The 23,295-nt window shown below is 38.8% G+C and overlaps 1 protein-coding gene across 2 annotated transcripts in view; it reads right to left on the bottom strand.

Annotated features, from left to right (window-relative positions):
* The window catches only part of pigg (phosphatidylinositol glycan anchor biosynthesis class G), a 94,538-nt gene that overhangs the window by 59,152 nt on the left and 12,091 nt on the right, over positions 1-23,295 (bottom strand). For both annotated transcript variants that reach the window (XM_042493498.1, XM_042493499.1), the window contains exons 4-6: positions 21,180-21,368; positions 12,107-12,245; positions 4,000-4,212 (exon numbers count right to left, since the gene is read on the bottom strand). In XM_042493498.1, the coding sequence (XP_042349432.1) occupies positions 4,000-4,212; positions 12,107-12,245; positions 21,180-21,368 (541 nt within the window). The remainder of the gene's footprint in view (positions 1-3,999; positions 4,213-12,106; positions 12,246-21,179; positions 21,369-23,295) is intronic.

The following is a 23,295-nucleotide window of genomic DNA, read 5'->3' as shown; positions in this document are numbered from 1 at the left end:
ACAGGCACGCTACTTAAAATACCATCCCAGGCGAATTTCCCAGCAGTGACATGTTGACAACTATTACATTCTACTGCATAACAGCTTCATGATTACCCAAGTGGACAGATTCAAAAAAATCAACACATCCAAATGTAGGTCTGCTGAAATAATTTCCATTTCATCCCATCACTATGGAAACCAGGGACCAAAATAGAGAGGAAAATGTGCTGCCAGAGCGGTAAGTTTTTTAATGTGAAAGGAAGTAGTTAGTTTCCAATCAAGTTTTAAAAAATGCATTACTTGCTGCTTACTCAGTTGCAAGCTCATGGTAGTTAAACATGTCTGTGCTTTCTTGTAGACATCATAGTGTAAATTTGTCTCACAACAACAACAACATGAGGACAACATACACATGTCTGTAGGCCCAAAGACAACACAAAGATGTGTTTTTACTTTGAGAGAGCAGAACGTTTTTATATTTGAAACTGAAATATGATTTATCAAAGAGTAACTAGCCTCAAAACCTTTTGAAAACCAAAGTATGTGAGTATTCAAAAATGTTGTTGATTGATTCAAGTCCTATCTTAACAATTTAGTAAAAAGTATTTTAAATATTGTGTAATAAATATGCACAGCAACTGTCTTTTACTGGTTTAAACCTGGCTATAGAGTGCTGCTTTGTAGGCTAACTTCTCCCCTGGTTCTCTTGTCTAAAATGCAATGTGATTACAGTAAGTTACTTACAGCCAACACTCTCAGTTCTGAGCACTAAACCTACCATGACATATTTGCATCCCCTGGCAATGCTAGAGTAAATGCGTCATTTGCTGACAGCAGGTTATTTGGGACCAGGCTACTTTTGGGAACAAAATTGTTCATTTTGAAAGTTATCACTGATGGTTGAAATGTTTAAGTTTGCTACAATGTAGCATCTGTGACTTCTCTTTCTTCATATGCACCCCGTTCAGTTAAAGAGTGACTAAACTCCCAAACCACTTTTGCAGTTGAAAAGCTATATATATATATATATTTTTGTAGATATATATATATATACACAAAGGTGTTGATTGTCAAACTCTTGACATTTGACAATTCCATATATTGTGTATAAATATGCATAGCGACAGCACTATAAAGAATGAAACCTGGCTATTGCAATTGAATTTTGCTATTGGCTGATCCTAGGATAAGTCTGATTTCATCATTACCCGAGCTCCCCATCACCGCCTCATCACTGCCTCATCACCGCTTTATCACCACCTCATCACCGCCCCATAACTGTTACATTGCTGCCCTCTCACCAATCGACTACTTTGTGTCTATGCAGGGACAGGGAGGTGCTGTGGATCAAGAGGCAGCACGGTTGGATGACGATTGGGTGTGTCTCAGCCCCCCTCCCAGCCTTGCTCATTTTTTGGTTTTTGGGTTGGTACACAGTGTTTACTTCTGGCTGCAATAATGCCACACTAATAAATACATCCTGCAGATCTCAAGAACTCACACTCAATACTGCACTTCCTTAGGCCCTCAGTAATACACCCACCAAGTATAAAGTCAGTCAGATGGCTGTCTAGGAAACTGAAGGAGATCCATACATACAATCCTTGATAACTGCTATAGTTTTTGTTTTTAAAAAGCATTTTTAAGGAAAACAGCTTTTTTTAAGACATTATGAAATTACAAATGAAATACCACGTGTCAAATTATATGCCAAACAAGCCAGTTATCAGAAAACCTTCTCTCTTCCTCCTTTCCTCTATCTCATTTAAAACGATAAGATAAATAACTTCTGACCTATCAAACATTTGCAATGGTAATTGCTGCCATTGGTGTATCAAATGTTTGTGAAAATGACAGCACCAGAGAGACAGACAGAGCAGGAGACAGATGAGAGGCGTGTGGGAGAGGCTGCAAGATGGATAACTCTGACAAACAGCGTGACCCCGAGATAAAAGTAGGGAGCCGAACTCAGTGAGGATATGTGCATCTATTTGCACAAAGAGTGGGCAGCATTAATGTTCAAGAGCAGACCACAGACTGTTTGTGAGTCTCCCATGAGGAATTTTCGCAGCTGTAAGGTCATTTATTCCCGAACTTAAAGAGATCAGTACACAAATTTTCAGCACAGGGTTCAACTCTTACACCCTGACGTGACAGGAACAGGTCTGCCTTTTTCTCTTTCCTTTTATAAACCTGCTTTTGTATCACATGGTCAGTATTTATGGCAACTTTTAGTGACCTACTTCCTGTGAATGTATACTAAGTTCAACTGCCAAAAAGAAAAAAAAATACAAAAAATACTGTTAGCTTAAACATTTGGAGAATTATCTAATTGCAAAATGACTTCTTTCAATTTCTTAACAACCATTAGAGACCTTTAACCAAAATACATTTGTGTTTTTCAATGGATTTATTTTCATTTAAGACAAGCTGAAATTTCCAAAATGTGTCATTTTTGCAAAGGATTCCAGTGACGGTGAGCTTCAGTGTGATGAATCGTTTGAACTTGTAAGATGATTCTACCCTCATCTTAATCAGACCGCTTCAGGTTAAACACTGCTTTGATGTCGTCGACAACACCGTGTGAATAATGAGGAGATGGACTTACAACAAACCATTTCTGAGTCAACTTAAGTCTCTGCCTTCTGTGTTTCTTCAATGAAAACACTACATGCACAAAACTGTGAGCTGAATGCAAATAAAACAGTTATTTAAATAAGACAGTGATCCTCGGAGCCTGAGCTAACATATGTTGTTGCAATAACTTCTATGGAGCATCTTGATTTTACGTGAGACCTATCAGAACATATGTACGCCTACATTTTATTTCTTTAAAGCAGCACTAGCCATTTTTTTAGCCACTTGGGCCAGCACCACATTTGGCCTGCTTCCATTAATGATTTGCGCAAAACCTAAGTGCTAATTTTGAAATGTCAATAAAACACAACTGCGAGATAACTGCGTTTCCATTGAGTGATGTTGTGCAACTCCTCCTCTTATGATAACATTTCAAGAGGCATTGTGATGGATGTTCAAAAAATTAGCAGGTTTATTTCTATTGCAGCCACTGTGCTAGCTGTCATTATTTCCAATCGAAGGCAATGTTGACGTGTTATGTGAGCGATAAGGTGAGCCCCTTATATATGTGGGAGCGGCCGTGTATGAGGGATTTCTGGGAGTCTACAATTTCGCAGAGGAATTGTGGATTCAAAACTTTCAGATGATCTGCTCAACTTTAAAGAGTTATGAGATGCAAAAACACCTCTTGTGGCGCCTTTGGTATAAATTTTTTTGAAATCGACATGTTTCTATTAGGCGTATTTTATATTTGCAATTTTAATTTGTGCAATTTGAGGGTTAATGGAAACCCCCCTATTGCCATCTTACAGCTTTGTTAAGCTTAGTAACTGCCTGTAAAATATAATATACGCCTCCAGCAACATAATATTTAATAATAATATGTACTTTTTAGCTCTTCTTTTGATCTCCACCGACTCCCGGAGGAAATATCTGACTCTTTGGCTGCTAAATGCTCCATTATGTTCATGTTCTGTTATCATGCATATTTCTAAATAATGACCCTCTATAAAACATAAACTGTAAAATAATTAGGTGGAATTCTGAGGCAAGTTATGTGTAAGAAAAACTTTGTATTTTGATACTGCATGTGCTGGGAATTTTTTTTGTAATTTTTTAGCATCTAAAAAGATGACCCTGTTAACTTCAATAGTTTAGAAAAAGGTAAGATGGAGTAACTGACCTGCTGTGCGTTAGGTGGTGTCTCCAACTTCAATTGAGTGAGGATAAAACAACAGCATTTTCATTTTTGGAAAGAGCTACTCCTTAAACTCAACTGCTTTCTTGCACACTGCTGTGTGCATGGGAAAATGTAGCTGCTGATACCATCAGCAGCCTGTGAACAATACAGCATAATGATGACACTCCCTGTCAGACAAGGTCCTGGCTCTCTGGGCTTTAACGAGTCCACAAGTTGGACACAGTGAATTTGTAACCTACCTTTCTCGTAGTCGGGCATGCTGTCTTTGAGTAGGCAGCTGAGCTGGTGGCCATTGAGATGCAGGAAGCGCAGCTGGTCTCGCAGTGAGGTTTCCTCCAAGACGCCCGGGATGACGCGACCCACGCTGTTCTGAGATATGGGCAGGCCAAGTCCCAGGGCCAGGGTTGGAGTCAGGTCAACCTGCTCCACCACTCCAGGCTTCTCCATTCCCCCTGACACAACAGGGCAAAAACACAAGCAAAACAGTGAGCTGAACTGCTGAACCTGCAGTACTGGATGGTGAAATAATGACACAGGAATTGAGTGCATTTCATATTTTGCTGGCATCTTTGTTTTGCTATGTTGTTTTCTAACCTTTACTTGTCAATCAGCCTGTATAATTCAAAGAATCTGCTCAACCTGAATGGAGCAACTATCAGGTTCTTCAGTTTATACCAAACACACTTGAAAGTTAAAATGCACCCTGTCATGCCACGAAAAACCTGCAGTGTCAGAGACAGAAAATGGAAAAGCTTTCACAAACTAACCAAGTGCCGAATACAATTGTGTTACATTAATCAGTGATAGCTGGTGGCAAAATTGATAGTTTTTAATAAGAATAAAAGTTGCATTTTATTACTTTGAAACCAAAAGTAATCTACAAACAAAAACTATTTTCATGATGGAAACGTGGAAATGGCTCAATTTTCAAACTGTCCGCTGTGGAGGATTCTTTTGTGTTACAACCATTTCTAACTAGCCTTTTTAATTTCCCATTTTTTGGAGGATCACTTAGCCTGACCTGGCATCTCACAATCCTCTCATTGAAGGCAGATGTGTGAAATTGGTCAACAGGAAAGAGGTCGAAGAGAACACAGTCTTCAACCGCCATGTTTTTTGGTCAAATCTCAGTTTTATTGTTTGATAAATATTTTTTTTCTTTTTTTTTTTTTTTTTGCTCCATTGATTTGAACTTTGTTTTTGAGAAGGCTTATTTTATTTGGAGGTATTTTAATATTATTTAAAAGTGACAAATCGGTTCAGCATTGCACAGCAACTCTCCTAACGCCCAAGATCATCAAACAAAAACAGCAAGTAACCAAATACATGGAGTTGGTTATGTCCCATGGTGTCTGTGGGTGGCTATTTCAAACTCATTTCAAAGCCGCAATGCTTTGTTTACACAATAAAAGTTTGTCTGAAAGATTTCCCATACTCATCAAGATAAATTAAAACTAGAGTTATCGCCTTGTGGATTTATGCCCTCTGAACACCAGTCACGTTGCATTTACAGTGTACATCCATGTCTGTGAAAACATGGATGTGTCACCAATTCATTATCTGACCAAATGTCTCCCATGCTGTTCCCTGAGATATGACACCAAGTAAACAACAGAAAAGTGTTTTTGCAGAATATTTTGATGTCCCAGTGAAGTTAACCTTTGACCTTTGAATATAAAACATCAACACTTAATAACTCAATCCTATTAGACATTTATGTGAAATGTCATAATTCGATATCTTGAACTATGGCCGAAAACATGTTTGTAAAGGTCAAAGTAACCTTAACCTCTAACAACAAAATTCTAAATAATTTAATTCTTAAGTTGATGTGGACCCCAAATTTAAGGAAACTTTCTTATTGCCTTCTTAAGATATTGCATCCATGAGAATGAGACGGAGGCAAAGTCAAAGTGACCTTGACCTTTTGAGCACCAAATTCTAATCAGTTAAAATGTTAATTCCAAGTGGCCGTATGTGCCAAACTTGAGGAAATTCCTTCAACGTGCTCTTAACATATTGGGTTCTGGAGAATGAGACTAGGTACATGAGACAAGGTCACACTGACCTTGATGTTTGACCACAAAAACTAATCAGTTTATTGTTGAGTCTGAGTTAGACGTTTGTGCCAAATTTGAAGAAATTTCCAAAAGACATTCTTGAGGTATCGCATTCACAAGAACGGGAAGGATGTACAGACATACATACGGACAGACAAGCCAAAAAAATAATGTCTCTGGCCGCAGGTATCACCAGTACAGAGACATAAAAAAAGGTCCTTCTTCTAAATTCATAAACCTGACACAAACACTGACAGTGAAAAATCCCATGTTTTAGTGTCTCTTGGAAGTAAGTGATTATACTGTATATTATACTGTGTACTACTGTATACTACCAATTAGTGTGGATGATTTTCAGCAGCCTGTATCTAAATGTATTCAGGAAGCAGTCTACTCTGAAGGATATTTGTACATGACACAAAGACCTATTTCACCTTACAAAATGACGTAGTCTACCTTACAGAATGACCTACACTGCATTAACTACATCTATACTGGAAGCAGTGCATTCTGATACATATTTGTACCTAACAGAAATACCTACTCCACCAAACAGAATGACCTACGCCACATGTAAGTACATCTGTACAAGAGGCAGTCTTTGCTGCTGAAAGCATCCACACTGTTGTTATCCAAATAATTTTTTTCTTCTTTTTTAACCTTTTCAGTAAACAACTTCTTTCTTTAACATTCTTCCAGCTCAACTCGTAGCTTCTTCACTTTAAAGCAGTTCAGCTTTCATTTTTGCCACTTTTTCAGATATTTCCGACAATTTGCGATATATTTCACAATTTTCAGCCATGGTTTTGAATTCATTTCAGCTCTAAGCATCCACACGCATATTCTGCAGGAAATGGTTTTTCGAGTTTGCTGCTGCTTTCTCTCCCCTCAGGACAGTCAAACTGCGGTCACGGTAAAATGGCAAGTGTGTAGTGAAACATCTACAGCTTCTTTCCAAACCTGACTCTCATTTTATTTACTACAGCAAAGTGCATTTAGTTACATCTTGTTTGTTGATTAAAATCGAGGCGATATTTAATTTGAGTTCTAAATCAGACAACCAGAATCCGAACACAAAGGCACCACAAACAACCCCGTGATAATTAGTCTTGTATCAATGCCTGTGGGTACGACCATGGGGAGGGTTGTCACGACAACATGCAAAACAACCCAAACAAAAACAAAAAATGAATGAAAGACTGAAATCATTATAATTTTTCGAAGCTCGTCTCCTGTCAAAAGCGAGCATGTTGACACTTGGCTTCCTGTAGAGAGCTTTCAAGAATACAAACAGAGAGTGGGAGTCATTTCCCAAATTGTCTGTGTCTGAGTGAAGTTTTTGGGTTGCAGTGATGAACTATACTGCCGTATAATATATCTAAAAATGAACAATACAGCTTGCATGTGTGGGGAAGTGAGACAGCTGCAGACTAAAGACCGGGACAAACCCCAGAGCTATGAGCTAATTTGGTAATTGGACACAATGAAATAAGCCAGAGAATTATCCATTTTATATAAAAAGGAGACGGATTTGCAACAAGACAAGGACTTTGCTGTATTAAGCCCATAGCTATTCAGGATAATACCATAAATCTGCCAAGTATATGAGGCTTGTTTAAATCTGTTACTTAGTAATGAATGACTCAACATGTTTAAGTTATGCTTTCAGTTGCAGTTATTACACTAATGAGCAGAGTTGACAAAGCCTTATTTTAAATATTTTCAACCCCCCCAGTGATGTTTTATCAAACACTAATCCCATTTTAACTGTGTGTAATATCATGCATTATCATTTTATGATTCATTCTCTGAAAACAAGCCAAGAAGAAGAAATCTGCTTGCCAGACCGCTGACCACATGCCTGCCTTTACTGTTACATCCAACCGAACCTCTTAAAAACAACATCCCCTCTGCTTGCACTGTTTGGCTTACACCGGGCAGATCAACTCACATTCTGGCAGAACAGATGTGTCATAACTCAGTAAAAGGTTACACACGCTGAATGCTGATTCACAGATGAGAAAAGTGTATCTGACGATGAAGTCATTCGCATGTAGCTCGCTAATATTATCTCTGAAATACCACCGTGACCATCTTTGAATATTCAATATGACTGTACAGAGCCACACATTTGCTCAGATTAGAGATCACTTTGGCGCCAAAACAAGGTTTTCTCTACAGATTTTAAACAGTTACCTTAAACTGAGGATGCCACATAAATGTGTATGGGTACCACAGAGGGTGGGAAATTAGCATTCATACATCAGTAAGGTAACCATGGCCTAGTACAGGCATAGCTGTAGCTGTCACTATTTCAATGGGTTTACGGTTTATGAAAGTTTATTGTAATGTTTTGGTTGCCTAAAAAAGTCTTAAAGACCCTAAGGAGTCAGAGATTCAGTTTTTCTGGTAACTACTAATATAAATGTAGTTTGCTAACCAAGGTAGCACCCAGCACTGAGGTAGCACCTAGTGTTGGGGTTATCTCCCTCTTTCAGATATGGCCACTTTTGGCTCCAAAAATCCAAGATTGGGAATGCCAAAAGCCAAACTTGTGGCTTCAAAACAGGAGTCCACAAACTGATGGATGACGTTTCAGTGGCTTTGTCCATTATTTTTTACAGTTTATATAAAGAAATACCTAAGACCTGCATTCTTTCTAAATGCCAGCAGAGGGTGACTTCACTTCAACTACTCCACTTCTCTTTTGATGTATTACCTCAGTAAACATTTTCTGAATGACTTTATGGTCTCATTCGCTAGTTTCACATCTTTTTCAATACAGCATGATATTTAACTTTGGGGGGAAAAAAACACACTGTTGGAGGGACATAAGAAAATGCCCCCCAAAATTGTAGCAGGTTAACCAAGGCTTTCACACTTAGATTTGAGGCACATGACATACAGAAATGATAAATGATTGGGTGGGAGGCTGCTGCAGTAACATGGCAGTCATACATTTAAACAGCATCAGGTTGTTAACAGACAACAGTTACCCTAACAATGCCTGTGATTCAATCAAATGTAGATGTCCGGACTGTGTTGGGTCATTCCTCTATTTGGACAGGACAAGACCGAAGGGACATGATGGCAATGAACCTTGATTTATTAAGATATGGCAAACGCTCAGGTTCAGGCAAGGTCATGAAACAATTATTAGCCATACCAATGAGGCAAACATTTGTTAATCAAGAAAAGATGTATACAGCAGTGTCAAAACAAAAATCATATTGCAATGACATCTATTTGAGTTTTGATTTTGAATCCCCCAAAACAGGGCGTGGCCTTGACATTTTGCAAAGTACCCATATCTGCCAGTCTGCTGTATACTTCAGTTCATTAATATTTCTGTCATGTCAGTAGGCTGAAATTTTGTCCATTGATGAATCAAAACATTGTTGCATCAGGTGCTGATGTGGTTGCACCATTGCTGCTGTGGGTTTTAAGGCTGGGACGTTTTCACCTTATCCATTCTATGTTATTGACGTTTCATGGTTTTCACTGTAATACAGTGTCTTATGGCTTCCCAAAGAAAGCGAGAAAAGGCAAAGATACACAGTAACTGAGGTAAACAATGACTGTATGTCTTGTTTTACCCACACTGACTGATTAAAGTGGCAGCCCCGCTTAGGATCCTCCCAGCACTAAATGTTCTGCCAGTCTGCAGTGAGAGGGCTGTTTTCTCAATGATGCATTCAGATTAAAAAGTGAAGCTCAGGTACCGTGCCAGTAATGAACTCTGATCCACTGCAGCATGTTCTAATGAAAAAAAACAAGCAGGTCAGCTTTCTACTAATGACGCACAATCCTCACAATGTTAAAGATAACCAGTTATTCTGATAAGGCCACTGACTGTACTAACCGATGCATTAAAAAGAAAACATTTCCGTGTCAACATAAGAACATCAAAGGTGGTATTAATAGAAAGTCTGTTTCTTGGAAAATTGTGTTTGCAAATGATTCAAGGTGCAATAGATTCAAAATTTTAGATTAAATTAAAATATTATATAATATAATATTTAATTTATGATTTAAATTAAATTAGATGCTTCACAATTTTTCCTCTATAGAAAGTAGTGTTGTCACAACACCAACATTATGACTTTGATACAGATATCTCAATACTGAAACAATAACGCGGCAACTTCAGTGCACTTCTGTAGTGAGCAGGCTAATAATCCTGGGTTTGGGCTTCATCACCATGAAGTCCCTGACTTACAGTTGATTTATTTTTAGGGTCAATAAAATTGTTGTTTATGTGCTGTTCATTGTTTTCTTGTTTGCATGTGTTTTTCAAACATGTAGGTTGTTTTTGACAATGAAGGGCTGATAACACTAATAACTGCATCGTTATAAATAATCTGATCAAAAATTAAAAAGCTTTTTTCAAAGTATGCAGAGGGAAGCTTAAAGTGGTATAAAAATTAAAGGCTTCCACAGACAGACAGCTGGATATGCACCAACACAATAACAAAAGTGGGAAAGAGAACACCTTCAGTTGGACTTTAAGTCCTGAAAACTTTTTTTCTCAGCCAGCTTCTTATTTTGAGCCATGGGATGTAACATGGGTGTACTATTTGCTGCTTAAGTCAGAATTGTTTAGGTTCTTTTAACATTAGACATTTATTTTTTTCTGTACTCCTCTCACAGGATTAAAGTGAGCATGTAGCACTCAGAAAAAAAGTAATGTACTTCCACACACCAATCCGGATGAAGCAACATTTGGATCAGAATCTGATTAAAGATTGCGCAACACATTCTCAGTCTCAACTCTTCAAATACTTATGCTTGGCCTTACATGTCAAACTGTGATGCTCTGGATACCCCTCTGGCACACTACATGTTATTAAAATAACTGACTTTTGGTTTCATACAGGACAAAAAAAAAGCGGTCTCCAGGTAAAAGTCCATAGTTTGTTTGATTAGTCCATCTCCTTTTCTGCCCCAGACAGACTTTCTCGTTCTTTGTACTGCAGCAGTTGCTCAGAGCATCAAAATATGTCACCACCCAGTGAGTCTCATAATGACGTTTAAAGGCGCCTCAGTACATTAATAACTGATGCCAATGGCCACAGACAAAGCATCAGGATTTGAAGAGTTGGAAATAATACCTGGTTGACTGCAGCTTGTCAATTATTATGAACAAATAACAACACAAAGCCAACCCTTTTCAGCAGCTGTCTTATTTTTATATTCTGTCTGTTGCCTTTATTTTAATACTTAAACATTAAAGAGGTGCCACAATATGAACTTAACTTACTTCCCGAAGAAACTTTCTTATAGCCTCTTTTAATTCAATGTGAATAAAACAGAAATCCACCTCATTAATGATTTAATAATGACTTAATGACTTAATTCAGCTGGCTCTGAATGTATTTCATTGACGAAAACACAGAGTTTGGCATTTACTTCCTCCCCCCTTCTGTGATTGGTAAAATTTTAGAATTTGTGAGCACAAAATCCAACTTGTAGGCAAAGTGATTCAAGCTGCTGGCACCACAGGAGGCACAGGGTGCTAGCAATACCACCAATGCTGTAGCAACAACTCAAGTGAACTGTAAATGATTAATTAGCATGAATGGTCTATAAATAAAAAACCTTTGCGAGAAAAGATCTCAAAAATAGACTTGGCTGAGAAAGAAGCAATTATCGCGATCACGCTTTCACACTCAACCACATTCATCACTCCAAAATAAAAAGGAGTTTCTACTCGCACTCTTTAGACACGACGCTGCCCCTCCCGCTAAAACTTATGGAAAGTTTTGTGAGAGCACTAAAGAGAATGTTTATGTTTCTACAAAAAATCTTAGTTTAGTTTGACTACTTCATCATTTTCAGTCATGAACAAAACACATTCTCAACAGCAGGATGCCTTAACCCTTTGAAACCTAAGTAAATAAATAATTTACTATAATTTACTTTACTATAATTTAAATAATAAAGAAATTAGCACAGAAAAAAAGAAAACAAGATATGTAAAGGAACAAAAACAAGGAAAAAAAACATATTTTTATATTTTTTATAAGTAATCAAATCACATTTGCTCACGTTTCAAAGGTTAAAATGCTTGTAAAGGCGTCTGCATGCGGCATGAGAGAAATGAAGTCGGTCCAGGCTTTAAAGGGTTAACTAAACGGTCCAAAATCACAGCATGTCTACACACTTATTCATTGGTCTGCATGTTGACAGGATGTAGCTGTCATGGGATCACTGGCCCCCGCCAAACAGAGTCTCTTCGATTTAATCTGTGGCCCTGGGCTCCTTTACGCAACATTAGGCGGCTTACCTTTTCTTTTGAAGGCCGGGCTTATGAGCACCAGGGGCGTATTGACTTCTGGCTCCGAGGAGCCTCCGTGGCTGCCCGTCTCTGACATGCCATGGTCTCCGCACAGAACCAGCAGGTAGGGCAAGGATCCCTCTGCCTCCTGAGAGAAGCAAATACCAAGGTTAATGGTATCTCACTGTATGTGATGTGGGAGAGCGAAACCTCAAAGCTCAGCGATGTAAATAATTCAAATCTGGCACCAAATGAAAAAACACAGTTTGGAAAACAAGAGCATAAAATGACAGCTGCTGGAGTGATAAACTGCTTCACTTGATATTTCTGATGTTATTATGTTGGAGACATTTAATAGCAGCAGACAAAGAAAGTATTATTATTTTCGAAAAGGAAGTCAGGACAAACACTTCCTGGCAAGCTTTCACTGCGTCTCCACACTGAAAAAAAAGAACAGTAACAGCAGCAAACAAACACATTTGTCGAGGGCGACCGACTTTGATCAAGCTAGGTTCCGCAGTAAGTGATTCCCTTTCAACTACACAAGAACCTTCCATTGACTAAGACTTCAACAAGGATGCCTCATGAGTCACTGCAGCGGGGGCTGATTTTAAAGAAAAAAAACCACAGATGTTAACAAAATAAAAGCCAAATCTTCCCACACATTACAGTACTTTCAAAGACTCCTCAGCTCCAGTGTTGTATCACAAAAAATATCAAAGACAAGAGAATTCATTTATTATTAAAGTTTGAAAATTGTATCTGATCCAGCCTGGATTAATAGACAGCCTGAAAGACGGAGGAAGCAATGATCGCTGAAAGGCTGAGATCAATTTTGTTTTTGTGTTTGGAAGCCAAGTCAGGCAAAATGTTACTTTCATTGAGGATGACTTTATCCAAACAGGCACACAGAAAAGGCCAGAGTCAGCGTAACAGTTTATTTAGCAGTGGCTGTAGTAAAATCAATCCTTCTCTTTTGATTCTGTTAGAAAGTGACACAAGAACATGATGAATACATTCAGCCAGCACTGCAGGTTGAAACCAAACTGTGCCACCGTGCTCTCAGCTGACCCACTAGATTTGTTTCTCACTCAGCAAAGGAGCAAAAGGCTTCCTTCTGTCCTAGATTTTACCTCTTGGATGCTTGTTAAAAATGGCAGTGGACACAAGGGAACCAAAAAAAAACAAAAAAGAAAAAAAACACCTCAAGACCGGCACTAAACACCACTGAGCCCCACGCTGTGCAAAGCTTCTTCTCTGTTTAGGATAAGTCAGAGTTTACTCCTCTTCTCGACGATGAAAGCACCTGGCGCGCCTCTTTTGGGAGACTTTTCTCATATTTGAAACCTTTTTTTTTTAACTTATACACAAGATACCAGGCTGAATCAGAAAACAGCTCATGTTTTCCACCGGTAAAAAAAAGAAGCTAAATGGTTTTCACTCTTACTCTGAAATTATGCTACTCAATCTGGTAAATCAAACATTCCTATCCCCAGGTACTCGTACCCCAGGGGGTACTTTTGCAGCTGCCTGTCAGTACATGGAAAGCTTAACTAATTAAATTAGCTAAAAAACACAAGTTGTTATGTAAAGTCAACTGCCACCTAAAATAAGAATTCCAGTCTTTTACTTCCAAGGCCACATTTAATTAATATTTGTCATCATAATCTTCTCCTTCTCAAAGCCAGAAACCAGAGAAGGAAGTCTTAAACTTGTGATGTTATTAAGTATAAAGTCTGAGGCTCCACAGACAATGAATAGGAGACTAATATTGTGGAGCCACAGAATATTTGTTTTCCTTTTTTATGCCCAAATAATTTTTATTCTATTGTTGAGATCTCAATTTTGAAACAGGAAATTTCTCCATACACTCACATTCCCCTGGATGCTCTCAGTGTCACATCTTCACATCCTAGAACCTGACCGATGTATCGGTCAGCTGATATTATCAGCCGATATTGGCCCATCACAGATATATCGGTATGGGCGTATATGTTATCTGATATGCACAAAATAAAAATCCATTTTTGACAAAACATTATGCAGAAAGAGATGCTAAGAGTACTATAGAATTAATTAATTCCCCATTGAGTTCATGGTTTGAGTGCACTGAAACTGTTTTTGATGATAAAGTTTTATAAGTTTGAAATTGTAAAATATCCTGCCAAATGCACTGAATAAATTAAACCGGCCAATGTCTCAATGTTGGAATTTTTTTACACCTCAATATTAGCATCAACCCAAAAAAAAAACCAGTATTGGTCGGGCTCTAATCTCACCCAATGCATCGTCTATGGAGGAGCTCCAGACTTTATACCCTATGACATTATTTTTTCACTCTAGTTTCTAGATTTGGGACAGAATTGTTCATGTTTACTTGTATTTTTTAACTGTCTTAGACCCCAGGAATAACATGTTGTATTTTGATTCATTTGTATCAGAATGGATGCTTGAGAGAACTTAAATGATGCCTCAATATATATAATGTAGTTAATATATGAGGGGTGTTCAAAACGTAATGCCCCCAAATCAACGGCAAGCTGAGATTTTTTTCAAACCTATTAAAATTTGGTACACACATTTCTGTACGGGTCTTCTTGAGAGTAATAAAAAATGTTGTTTGCTCTTGTTCGTTAGAAGCAAAGAGCTGTCATAGAATGCTGTGTTGTAGAGGGAGAAACTCCTATAAACATCCACAAAAGTTTAAAAAAAATGTGCACAAAGACGATGCCTTTGACTCGAGCAATGTGAATAGAAGCGTGTGAAAGGCAGTGAAGAGATGGGCCGGCATAGACTACATGCCCCAGAGTGGCCGCCCATCCACAGCTGTCAATCCTTCCAACATGGCCCGAGCTGACGCTCTGATCAAAGCTTGAGAGGCGCATCACCAGTGAGAGTACCGCAAGACTGCCGGGGTTAACTCCTGCACTGACTCCACCTTTCAGAGAAGACGCATCACTGAGGATGAAACATGGGTGCACCTTTGTGAGCGCCACCCATCGCCGCCAAAACCAAAACGCCAAAACCTCTCAAGAGGCTCAGAGCCAGGATTCGATGGAGATGACTAACGTCTTTCTGTAGCATTACAATGTGTGTCCCCACATAAGCATCAACACACAGGAGATGGATCTCATTTTTGGGTTTGACCACTTTGACACATCCACCTTATTCTCCTGATTTAGCACCTTCAGACTACCATCTCTCTTCGGGGCCATGAAGAAGCACTGAAAGGTAACTGATACTCCACTGATGATGAAGTTATGAAAGTCGCCACACAATTAAAGGTGCATATGTGTTGACACTTGAGAAGAACAGACTCAGTTTTGTATACAGCATCTTTTGTGATGAATCTGATGTAAATCATCCATGCATGAGTACAATGTGTGTGTGTGTGTGTGTGTGTGTGTGTGTGTGTGTGTGTGTGTGTGAGATGCATGTGATGTGCTGAATTTCAGACCACAGGAAGACTAGCAGGTGACACTAGTGTCAGCCATCAGCTACTGGGGATCCTTTAAAAAAAATAAAAGCAATTTAATAAACAGCACTAACAACAGCAACAGTGTTGACAGAGCTAACAGTACCCAGATTTACACTGCCTGTTCACACAGTTATACCACCTCCCCGTTCTGTATATAATGTCCGATTGTGGAAAGGGGGGGCAGAGTGTTCTCGCCTCTAAGCTAGGAGCGGAGGAAGTAACAGACCCAAAACGTTGTCTGTGTAAAATGTAAAGCCAGAAAGACGTGACCATGGGTAGCACTGGTATGACCTTTTCACAGCGTATTTATGTGTGCAACCAAACAGTGGGAGATTTAAAGAAGAAGAATGGCGGCCGTAATTGTCCCAAAACTGGGAAAACAATGAGATTCGGGGGCTCCTTATCCTTGGAGTAGAGGACGAGATCAGCCGCCACATAACAGAGAAGGTGAATGATTGTGATTGAAAAGTTTGCCTTTGTTAGTGTTTAGAAAGCACTGCCGACGCATATATCTTAAGTGTAGAGACAACACTTGTGTGTCAAATGCCATGTCCCTCAAGCCTTCTTTGATCGCAGGATGTCGCCGTGCGGTGTGAAATCACAAACTGGAGCAGAATGATGCCTCTGTCGTTTGGTTCTGTGTTAAAGTGCAGGGGCGGTATAAAGAGGAGACTTTGTTGCGGCCCTATAGTGCAATCTCTGTGTGAAAGAGGCGAGTGTTAACCTGCTTGGGCCCTATGCTACACTTCTGCGATGACGCCACCGCGATATCAGAGTAAAATGCAGTGCAGCGGCAGTTAGCTCATCAACTGGACACACTCACAGGGACACACATGTACACATGGCCAAACTATCTGTGAAGATCAGATTACAAAACACACACAGAGGTAGTTGACTTCATTCTCCACTCAGGACGCCATTACTCCACTATATCTATACATAGCAAACAGTTGTTTGCTGCTATATTAATGCTCTGATATACAGCTGCACAAAGTAGCCCATCTGATAAAGTTGAGCAGTGGGTGTACGTTCGACACAAAAATAGAACCACTTTGATCAGTTGTATATTGGCATAACTCACAAATCAAAACAGGACAATATTCAGGTCCTCTGTCAGAACAGAATATTAAAATAAAGAAGGAAAAAACCAAAATGAAACAGAGATACAACAGTCTAAACATTAGCAGCATTTCATTTATCTCTCTAATGAAATACACGGCTCAGATTACACGCTGCTCTGCGGGTCAGGTTGAAGAAGTTTAGCACTTCAAACAGCGAAAGCAGCAAGCAAACCTTAAAATCCAAAATATCTCAGAGGAGAAAATTGAGGCCATGCGATCTCCATTAACACAAAGGTCTGATGGAGGTCTTTATGACCAGGAGGTCCTGCTTTCCAATCATGTTTTAATGGGGAGTTTTGCGTCTGTCCACTCTGCAGGTAGAGCATGTCCCTGCTCCTAATATGAACTAGCTGAAAAAGTCGTCTACTCGCATCACATTACGACGGAAACACTGAGGGCTGTCATTTCAAAACTACCCTGTTTTTCTCCTTCACTGTGCTGCTGTGGGAGCCATCATTACTTTTGGTACTGAGAGATGCAGCGGCAAAAAACAACCAGCTTAGTTGTGCAGTCAAATGCCAATCAAAGTCGACATGCTAAAAGCTGATCAGAGAAAACATCGTTGTTTTTGTCGACGCTTCTGAGGTGCGGGACCCCACTGGGCTGTGCCTATATTTAGGTCACACTGCTGCTGTAGAAAAGAACAGCCACAGCTTTCACTCATGTGACTGAAGCGAGACTTTCAAACGTTTTTCATTCAAAGAGCTCACTGGGAGCCCGTGTGAGGCTGCCCACAACACACAGATGTCGCCGTAGCCTGCAGAGACAGGATTTAACAAGACAGAATTAACAACTGTGAGGATGTGGTGAAATGTTGCATCAACATTTCCAGACATCTCCTTCACTGTACCTTTGGCAAAAAAAGAGGAAAACTTCACAAGCACATCTGCATTTGGCCTCTGTTGTCTCCGCGCCATTTAAAGAGACGCAGAAGGATAAGAGACAAGAGGGAGATTGTAGGCTCGTACTGACACGACTTGACAATCTAAACACAAGCTGCACAGCTGAATGACAACAAAACAATGGCCATTAACACCACACACACGGCACAAAGACAATATGCATGCCCAGCTGTCTGAGCGTGCAGACGAAACAAGGCCACAAGACTTGCACGCTGATGGAAGACAAAATTAAAGATAACAGAAAAGCTTAACAGTTTATTAAATCTCTGTGGTTGCTGGAACAGATAATATGACTGATGGTAACTACAAATTATCTGTGTAATTAAATGACCATCCAAACACCAATCACGCTCAAACATCCACTGATAGCATCACATTAATATATTAACTATTGATCATTTCTCCATATTTGCATATTTAATTTATTTACTCTATAATGACAGCCACTACTATTAAAATAACCCTAAAAAGCCTTGAAAATGTTAGAATTACTGCCCCAAAATTAGAGTGGAATGCTGACTTGAAACAGATTTGGACAAGAAACAATTAAATTAAGCAGCAGCCACAGAGAGCAAATCAGTCTGATTAACTTGAAATGAAAATTAGAAGGCAAGCCAGTTCTTTCCAATGCATTGAGTAAACAACAGACGATTTGAATCCGCAACCCTAGATTTTCCTTACATTAAACCGAGCAATCATAGTTCGTTCTTTTATAGACAGCCATTTAATGCAGTTACCTTCTGTAATTACCTCTCTATATAAATGTCAAATCTGTCAGCTGTTTTTTTTTTCAAGTCAAGTTGGCAAAAAGTCTGAGAATCTTAGTCTTATTTTAGTCTTAGAAAAAAAATTGTAGTCTGATATTGGTCAGTTAAAACTAGGGTTGCAAAAAAAAAAAAAGCACTTCTCTTACTTGCACTTCTCGTTATTTGAAAAAAAAAAACAAAACATAAAACTTATTTCAAACAATACCAAATATCTTTTTTCCTCAATAAAAACTCACCGTAAAATATTGCATTTAATTTGACAGCATGCACAGCCTAATGATTGACTAAATTTCACATTTGATTAAATTCTTTACGACCAACTAATCGATCGTCTATTACTTGTTTTAATCCCTCGTTAAAATGGGTAATATGGGTAACATTTCAGTCAACCTAATTGAGCCAAAATCAATAATTTTGTCATTTAAGCCAAACTTATTTCACATAATATTTTATTTTACCTTATTATTATTTGATTAAAAGCACAGGTTGAATGATTAAAAATGCAGCTTTGCGTAAAATGTCTGGTCTAGCGGTCTGTTGGCATCAGTTTAAGTTATATCCAGACATGATGGCAAAAATGTCAATGTTTTGTTTACCATAAAAATGTTGTAATTAAACTTGAAATTTTCAATAAAACACCCCATAAACTACTTTGGTATAACTGTACATTAGAATTATTTTACAGTAAATTATGGACCACCATTGTTTTAAATTTCATAAAGAATTTGGGGAATCATGTCAGTCAAGTCAAGTCAAGTTATCCTGAAGTGTCAAGTTGGTGTAACTACCACCAAGGAGCCACACTGTTAGTATTGTGAATGAAGACCATGTAACAAGAAATTGTTTTACAAAGGAGGAGCCTCTGGTGACCCTAAAGTATAATTATATTAAGTAATATAAGATCATTGACATTTTTATATTATATTATATATTATTATTATTATATTGTCATACCATTTACCCTAAAATCCTAAACACACCTGAATATGCTTAGGATTTTATGTTAAATGGTATGACCCCTGAAAAAAACTGATCAATAATCATAATTATAAAAAGTTTACCTTAACAAATAATCACACCAAGGCCATGTGCTTACAAAGGTTATCACTAATACAGCCACTTTTACACTGCCTCTTAAAAGGTGGAAATATCATGATGTTATGCCAACTTGCAGTTCTATCAAACGTAATTTCCACTGCACAAAAATCCTGCTAACACCCGCGAACATCTGGCTTTTTAATGCAGTGAGAAAGTGTATAATCAGCATTCACATCCAGGTCAATGACTCTGCCAGATAGTAACAGATATTTATGGCCTCCGGCTCTGGTTGGCACTGATGGGAACACAACACCTAGGTGTACACGCTAGTTTCAGCTCCTTAACCAGGGAGAACTAATGCCACGCCACCACAAATTACCATCCATCTCCTCCCATGGAGTGCTAAAACATCGATCCTAATTTGTCTGCAGCGAGTTTGAAAGAGAGACTGAATAAGAAAGAGATATATAAAGCGAAGTAACCACCGTAAAGTTTTACAGCTCCTCTGTCCAGGCTGCGTTCTACTGTTTACCTGTTCTATGGCCTGTCGGTGATGCCGAACAGACACACCAAAGCCACCCACACACACAGAAAGGCATGCTGCTGCACAGCCGTGTACACAGCTCTAGTCTACTGGCAATGGTACAGCAGTCTGTAGCCTATTTTTAGCAGGTTTACCCATGTTTAAAAGACCCACGTATTTACGCGCCAATACTGGTGGCCTGTCATGCTTCTTTTGGTCCCACACTGCCAGAACCAATTTAAAATCACACACTGGAGCAGCATAAAGAAGGGACTCAGTCACAGCCCCATAGCAAGATTTCTGTGTAAAAAGTGTGTCAAATATCATTTCAAATTGAGACATCAAACACCATTGACTCCTGTTACATAGACGCCCTCTGTAATGGGCTTGTAGTAACAGTTTATGATGCTAATTTAAGATGCAAAATTAATTTACTATGTGCAACTATTTTTAAGTGTTCAGTGTTTTATGTTTTTAAAAAAGAGTAGTGATTTATTCACAACTTAATTATCAAAGCTCTGTGAGGCCAGGAGAACATCATTATGTTGCACTACCTTGGTGTCTGAAATATTTAGTTTTATTGCATATTTGTATTCTTTTCACTTACACAGCATCTTTCAAGTATGTAAAACTCCAATAATCAAAGGATAGGAGAAATGTTACTCAAAGATTAAAATTTACATATGTAAACTGCAGAGACCAGACATGTTTTTACTGTGTTTTTTAGTCTGAAATTTTTCTTAACAGATGACATGAGTTCACCCTGATGATTCTTGTTATCTGATTCTTTTTGGCAATAAATTAAGATAAAACACCAAGTTCAGTTGAACTTCAGAGAGAAACAAGTGTAGTAGAGCACACTGACTCATTTGAAGCCTTTAACTGTGGAAACAGAATAATGTTTCATGAACTCCAGCAGCATACAAGCTGACTCCATGCAGAAATGTCCCAGTGGTGTGGTTTATGTTGGACAAACTAAAATAACTTTGAAAATTGGAATATCTGAACGAAAAACTGCAAAAGGCGCACAAAACACTGATTGTACTTTTGCTCTGCACTTGCACACTTTACCCTTGCACATTAACCAAAGACATTAACCCATTGTTCAAATGAAAATATTGATTAGTACACCTTTGAAACTTCATGCAAAATTTAAAGAATTTCCATGATAATTTCACACTGCATAAAACTATCTCTGCAACAACAGAACATAAAGATTCAGCATTTAAACGGAGAATAGGATGAGAACTTACCTTTGAAACGAGGGCGCTGTGAATCTTCTTCAGGATGTCGTCCATCTCCAGCAGTTTAGGCTGGATGAGAGAGCTGTGAGGTCCACTGATGTGACCGATGTGGTCAAGTCCCAGGTAGTGGAGGATCAAAATGTCCCAGTCGTCTCTCTTTAGGGTGCTATCCAAGTGACGGGTCACATTGTTGTCAACCTACATGGGAGACATGATGCATAAAGATACATATTTACTGATCTGCAGTATTTCAACTGATAACCAATTTAGGTTGATATTATTCAAAACCGTCCCCTGGAGCAAATAAAACCGGAGCTGAGAGGAGCTTTACCCAAAGCTGCGATAGAGTCGGATAATTATCTGATTATCATCGGGCAAATATTACACGGCATTTGTAGTTGTGGCATACGGAGCTAATTGATGAGCGGCATTTTTGTGTGTGATCTCATCTCTGTGCCTCCCTGGCGGCTCGGCTGCTGTCATCTCTCTAATGCAAATCCTTTGGCCTAGTAGATGATGCAGTGACTGAGACATTCCCAAAATTCACGGACAGCATATTCCACAAAATACATATATAAACAGCTGCTTAATTAATTATCAGTATATTATGTACACTATGTCTTTACTGAGTTTTGTTATAGTTTAAAAAATTTAAGTCCAGGTATGCAAAATCACAGATTTCTTTTTAGACATATATAATTTATCCTGTTTAGCTGTTTTTCACTATTTTGTATCCAGGATTTTTTGGGTGGGCCTGAAATCGTGGCTTGATGATGCACTGGAGACATCCTTATCATAACTCTTCCCCCACTATATAAAAACAATGTTACTCACCTAATTTTGTATACTTGTCCCTCAAACTCAAATTTGGCTGGGTGGTAAAGAACATTAAGAACACACATTTATTTTGGCTTTAGTCAGACTTTAAAGAAGTATTTCACTGCTAAAAGGCGGTCTTACAATAACACGGGCCGATGCAAAAACTTAAGACACTGGTGCTTTAGGACTGGGTACTGAGCTCGGTATTTTTAAGCGTACCAATCAAATTATCACGGTAAATCAATTGTAAATTTTGGTACCTGAGATCACATCTGAGTGAGAATGCCAGGTAAAGAGGCCAATGTGCTGCAAAGCGCCCCAAAGCTGGGACGCCAGACACAGAGCTCTGCAGCTGCTTCATCCGCTGCTCAGTCAGCTTCCCTGTAAGCCAAAACTGTCACTGCAGTGACCCTCTGCTGCAGCAGTAGTGACGTTTAGTCTATCTTCTTTTCGATATTACTTTAGTAATAGCCTTGAGTTGATGTTAGATGAGAAGGAACACATTTACACATGAAAAAAGGAACCACTGGGTACTGGTACCGGCTTTAAATGTGAATGATATCCAACCCTACTGCTACATGACTAGAGAAAACAGAGGAAAAGGGCTGCGGCAATTGCTTTTTATTCAAGAGGTAGAAAACTCACAACTGCCAGAATGCGCTGAGCTGCACCGAACCAAAAAAATGCTTCTGTTGGTGAGTGACGTAATGCAAGCTTGCCCGTTTTTACATAAGAAATAATATAGCCACTGGCTGGTAACAAACAATCTCAAATTACAGTCAAACAGTAGACTAAAATGTTTGTGAAAACATTTGAGATGAGAAATAGGCACGGTAGGAACAGAATCTTGGTTTGTATTTGATCAGAACTGCCTAGTTTAACCGTCTGATCTTTGTTTTTTCAGCCCCTGTTTGAACAACAGTATGGCGCCAATTTCCTGTTCATACATTCTCATATTACAGCCACATATTCTTTTGTTACAGCAACACAGTTACACATCCTCGGTTTATATTTGATCAGCATTGCCTTGTTTTACCATTTGATCTGACTTTGGGCTGAGTTTGAGAGAGATCCACTTCTATATGCTTTGTGTTGATGGTGGCAGGCGAACAAAAATGCAAAAAAAATAAATCTGTAGCTCAGTGAAAATCTGCAGGTTGACACAAGTTGAGCTGGGAGATTTGGGCGCGGGTTAGAGTGAAGTCTGTGACAGTTCATTTACACAAACTACCGACTGTTATGATGCAAACCTGGTTGAAAATCAGCAAAGTTTAAAGTACTATTAAATGTATAGCAGCAGCAGTCT

This window comes from Plectropomus leopardus, chromosome 9, assembly GCF_008729295.1.
Source record: "Plectropomus leopardus isolate mb chromosome 9, YSFRI_Pleo_2.0, whole genome shotgun sequence".
NCBI classification, from domain to species: Eukaryota; Metazoa; Chordata; class Actinopteri; order Perciformes; family Serranidae; genus Plectropomus; species Plectropomus leopardus.
Note: the sequence above shows the minus strand (reverse complement) of the source record. Positions and strands in the feature narration are given on the sequence as shown.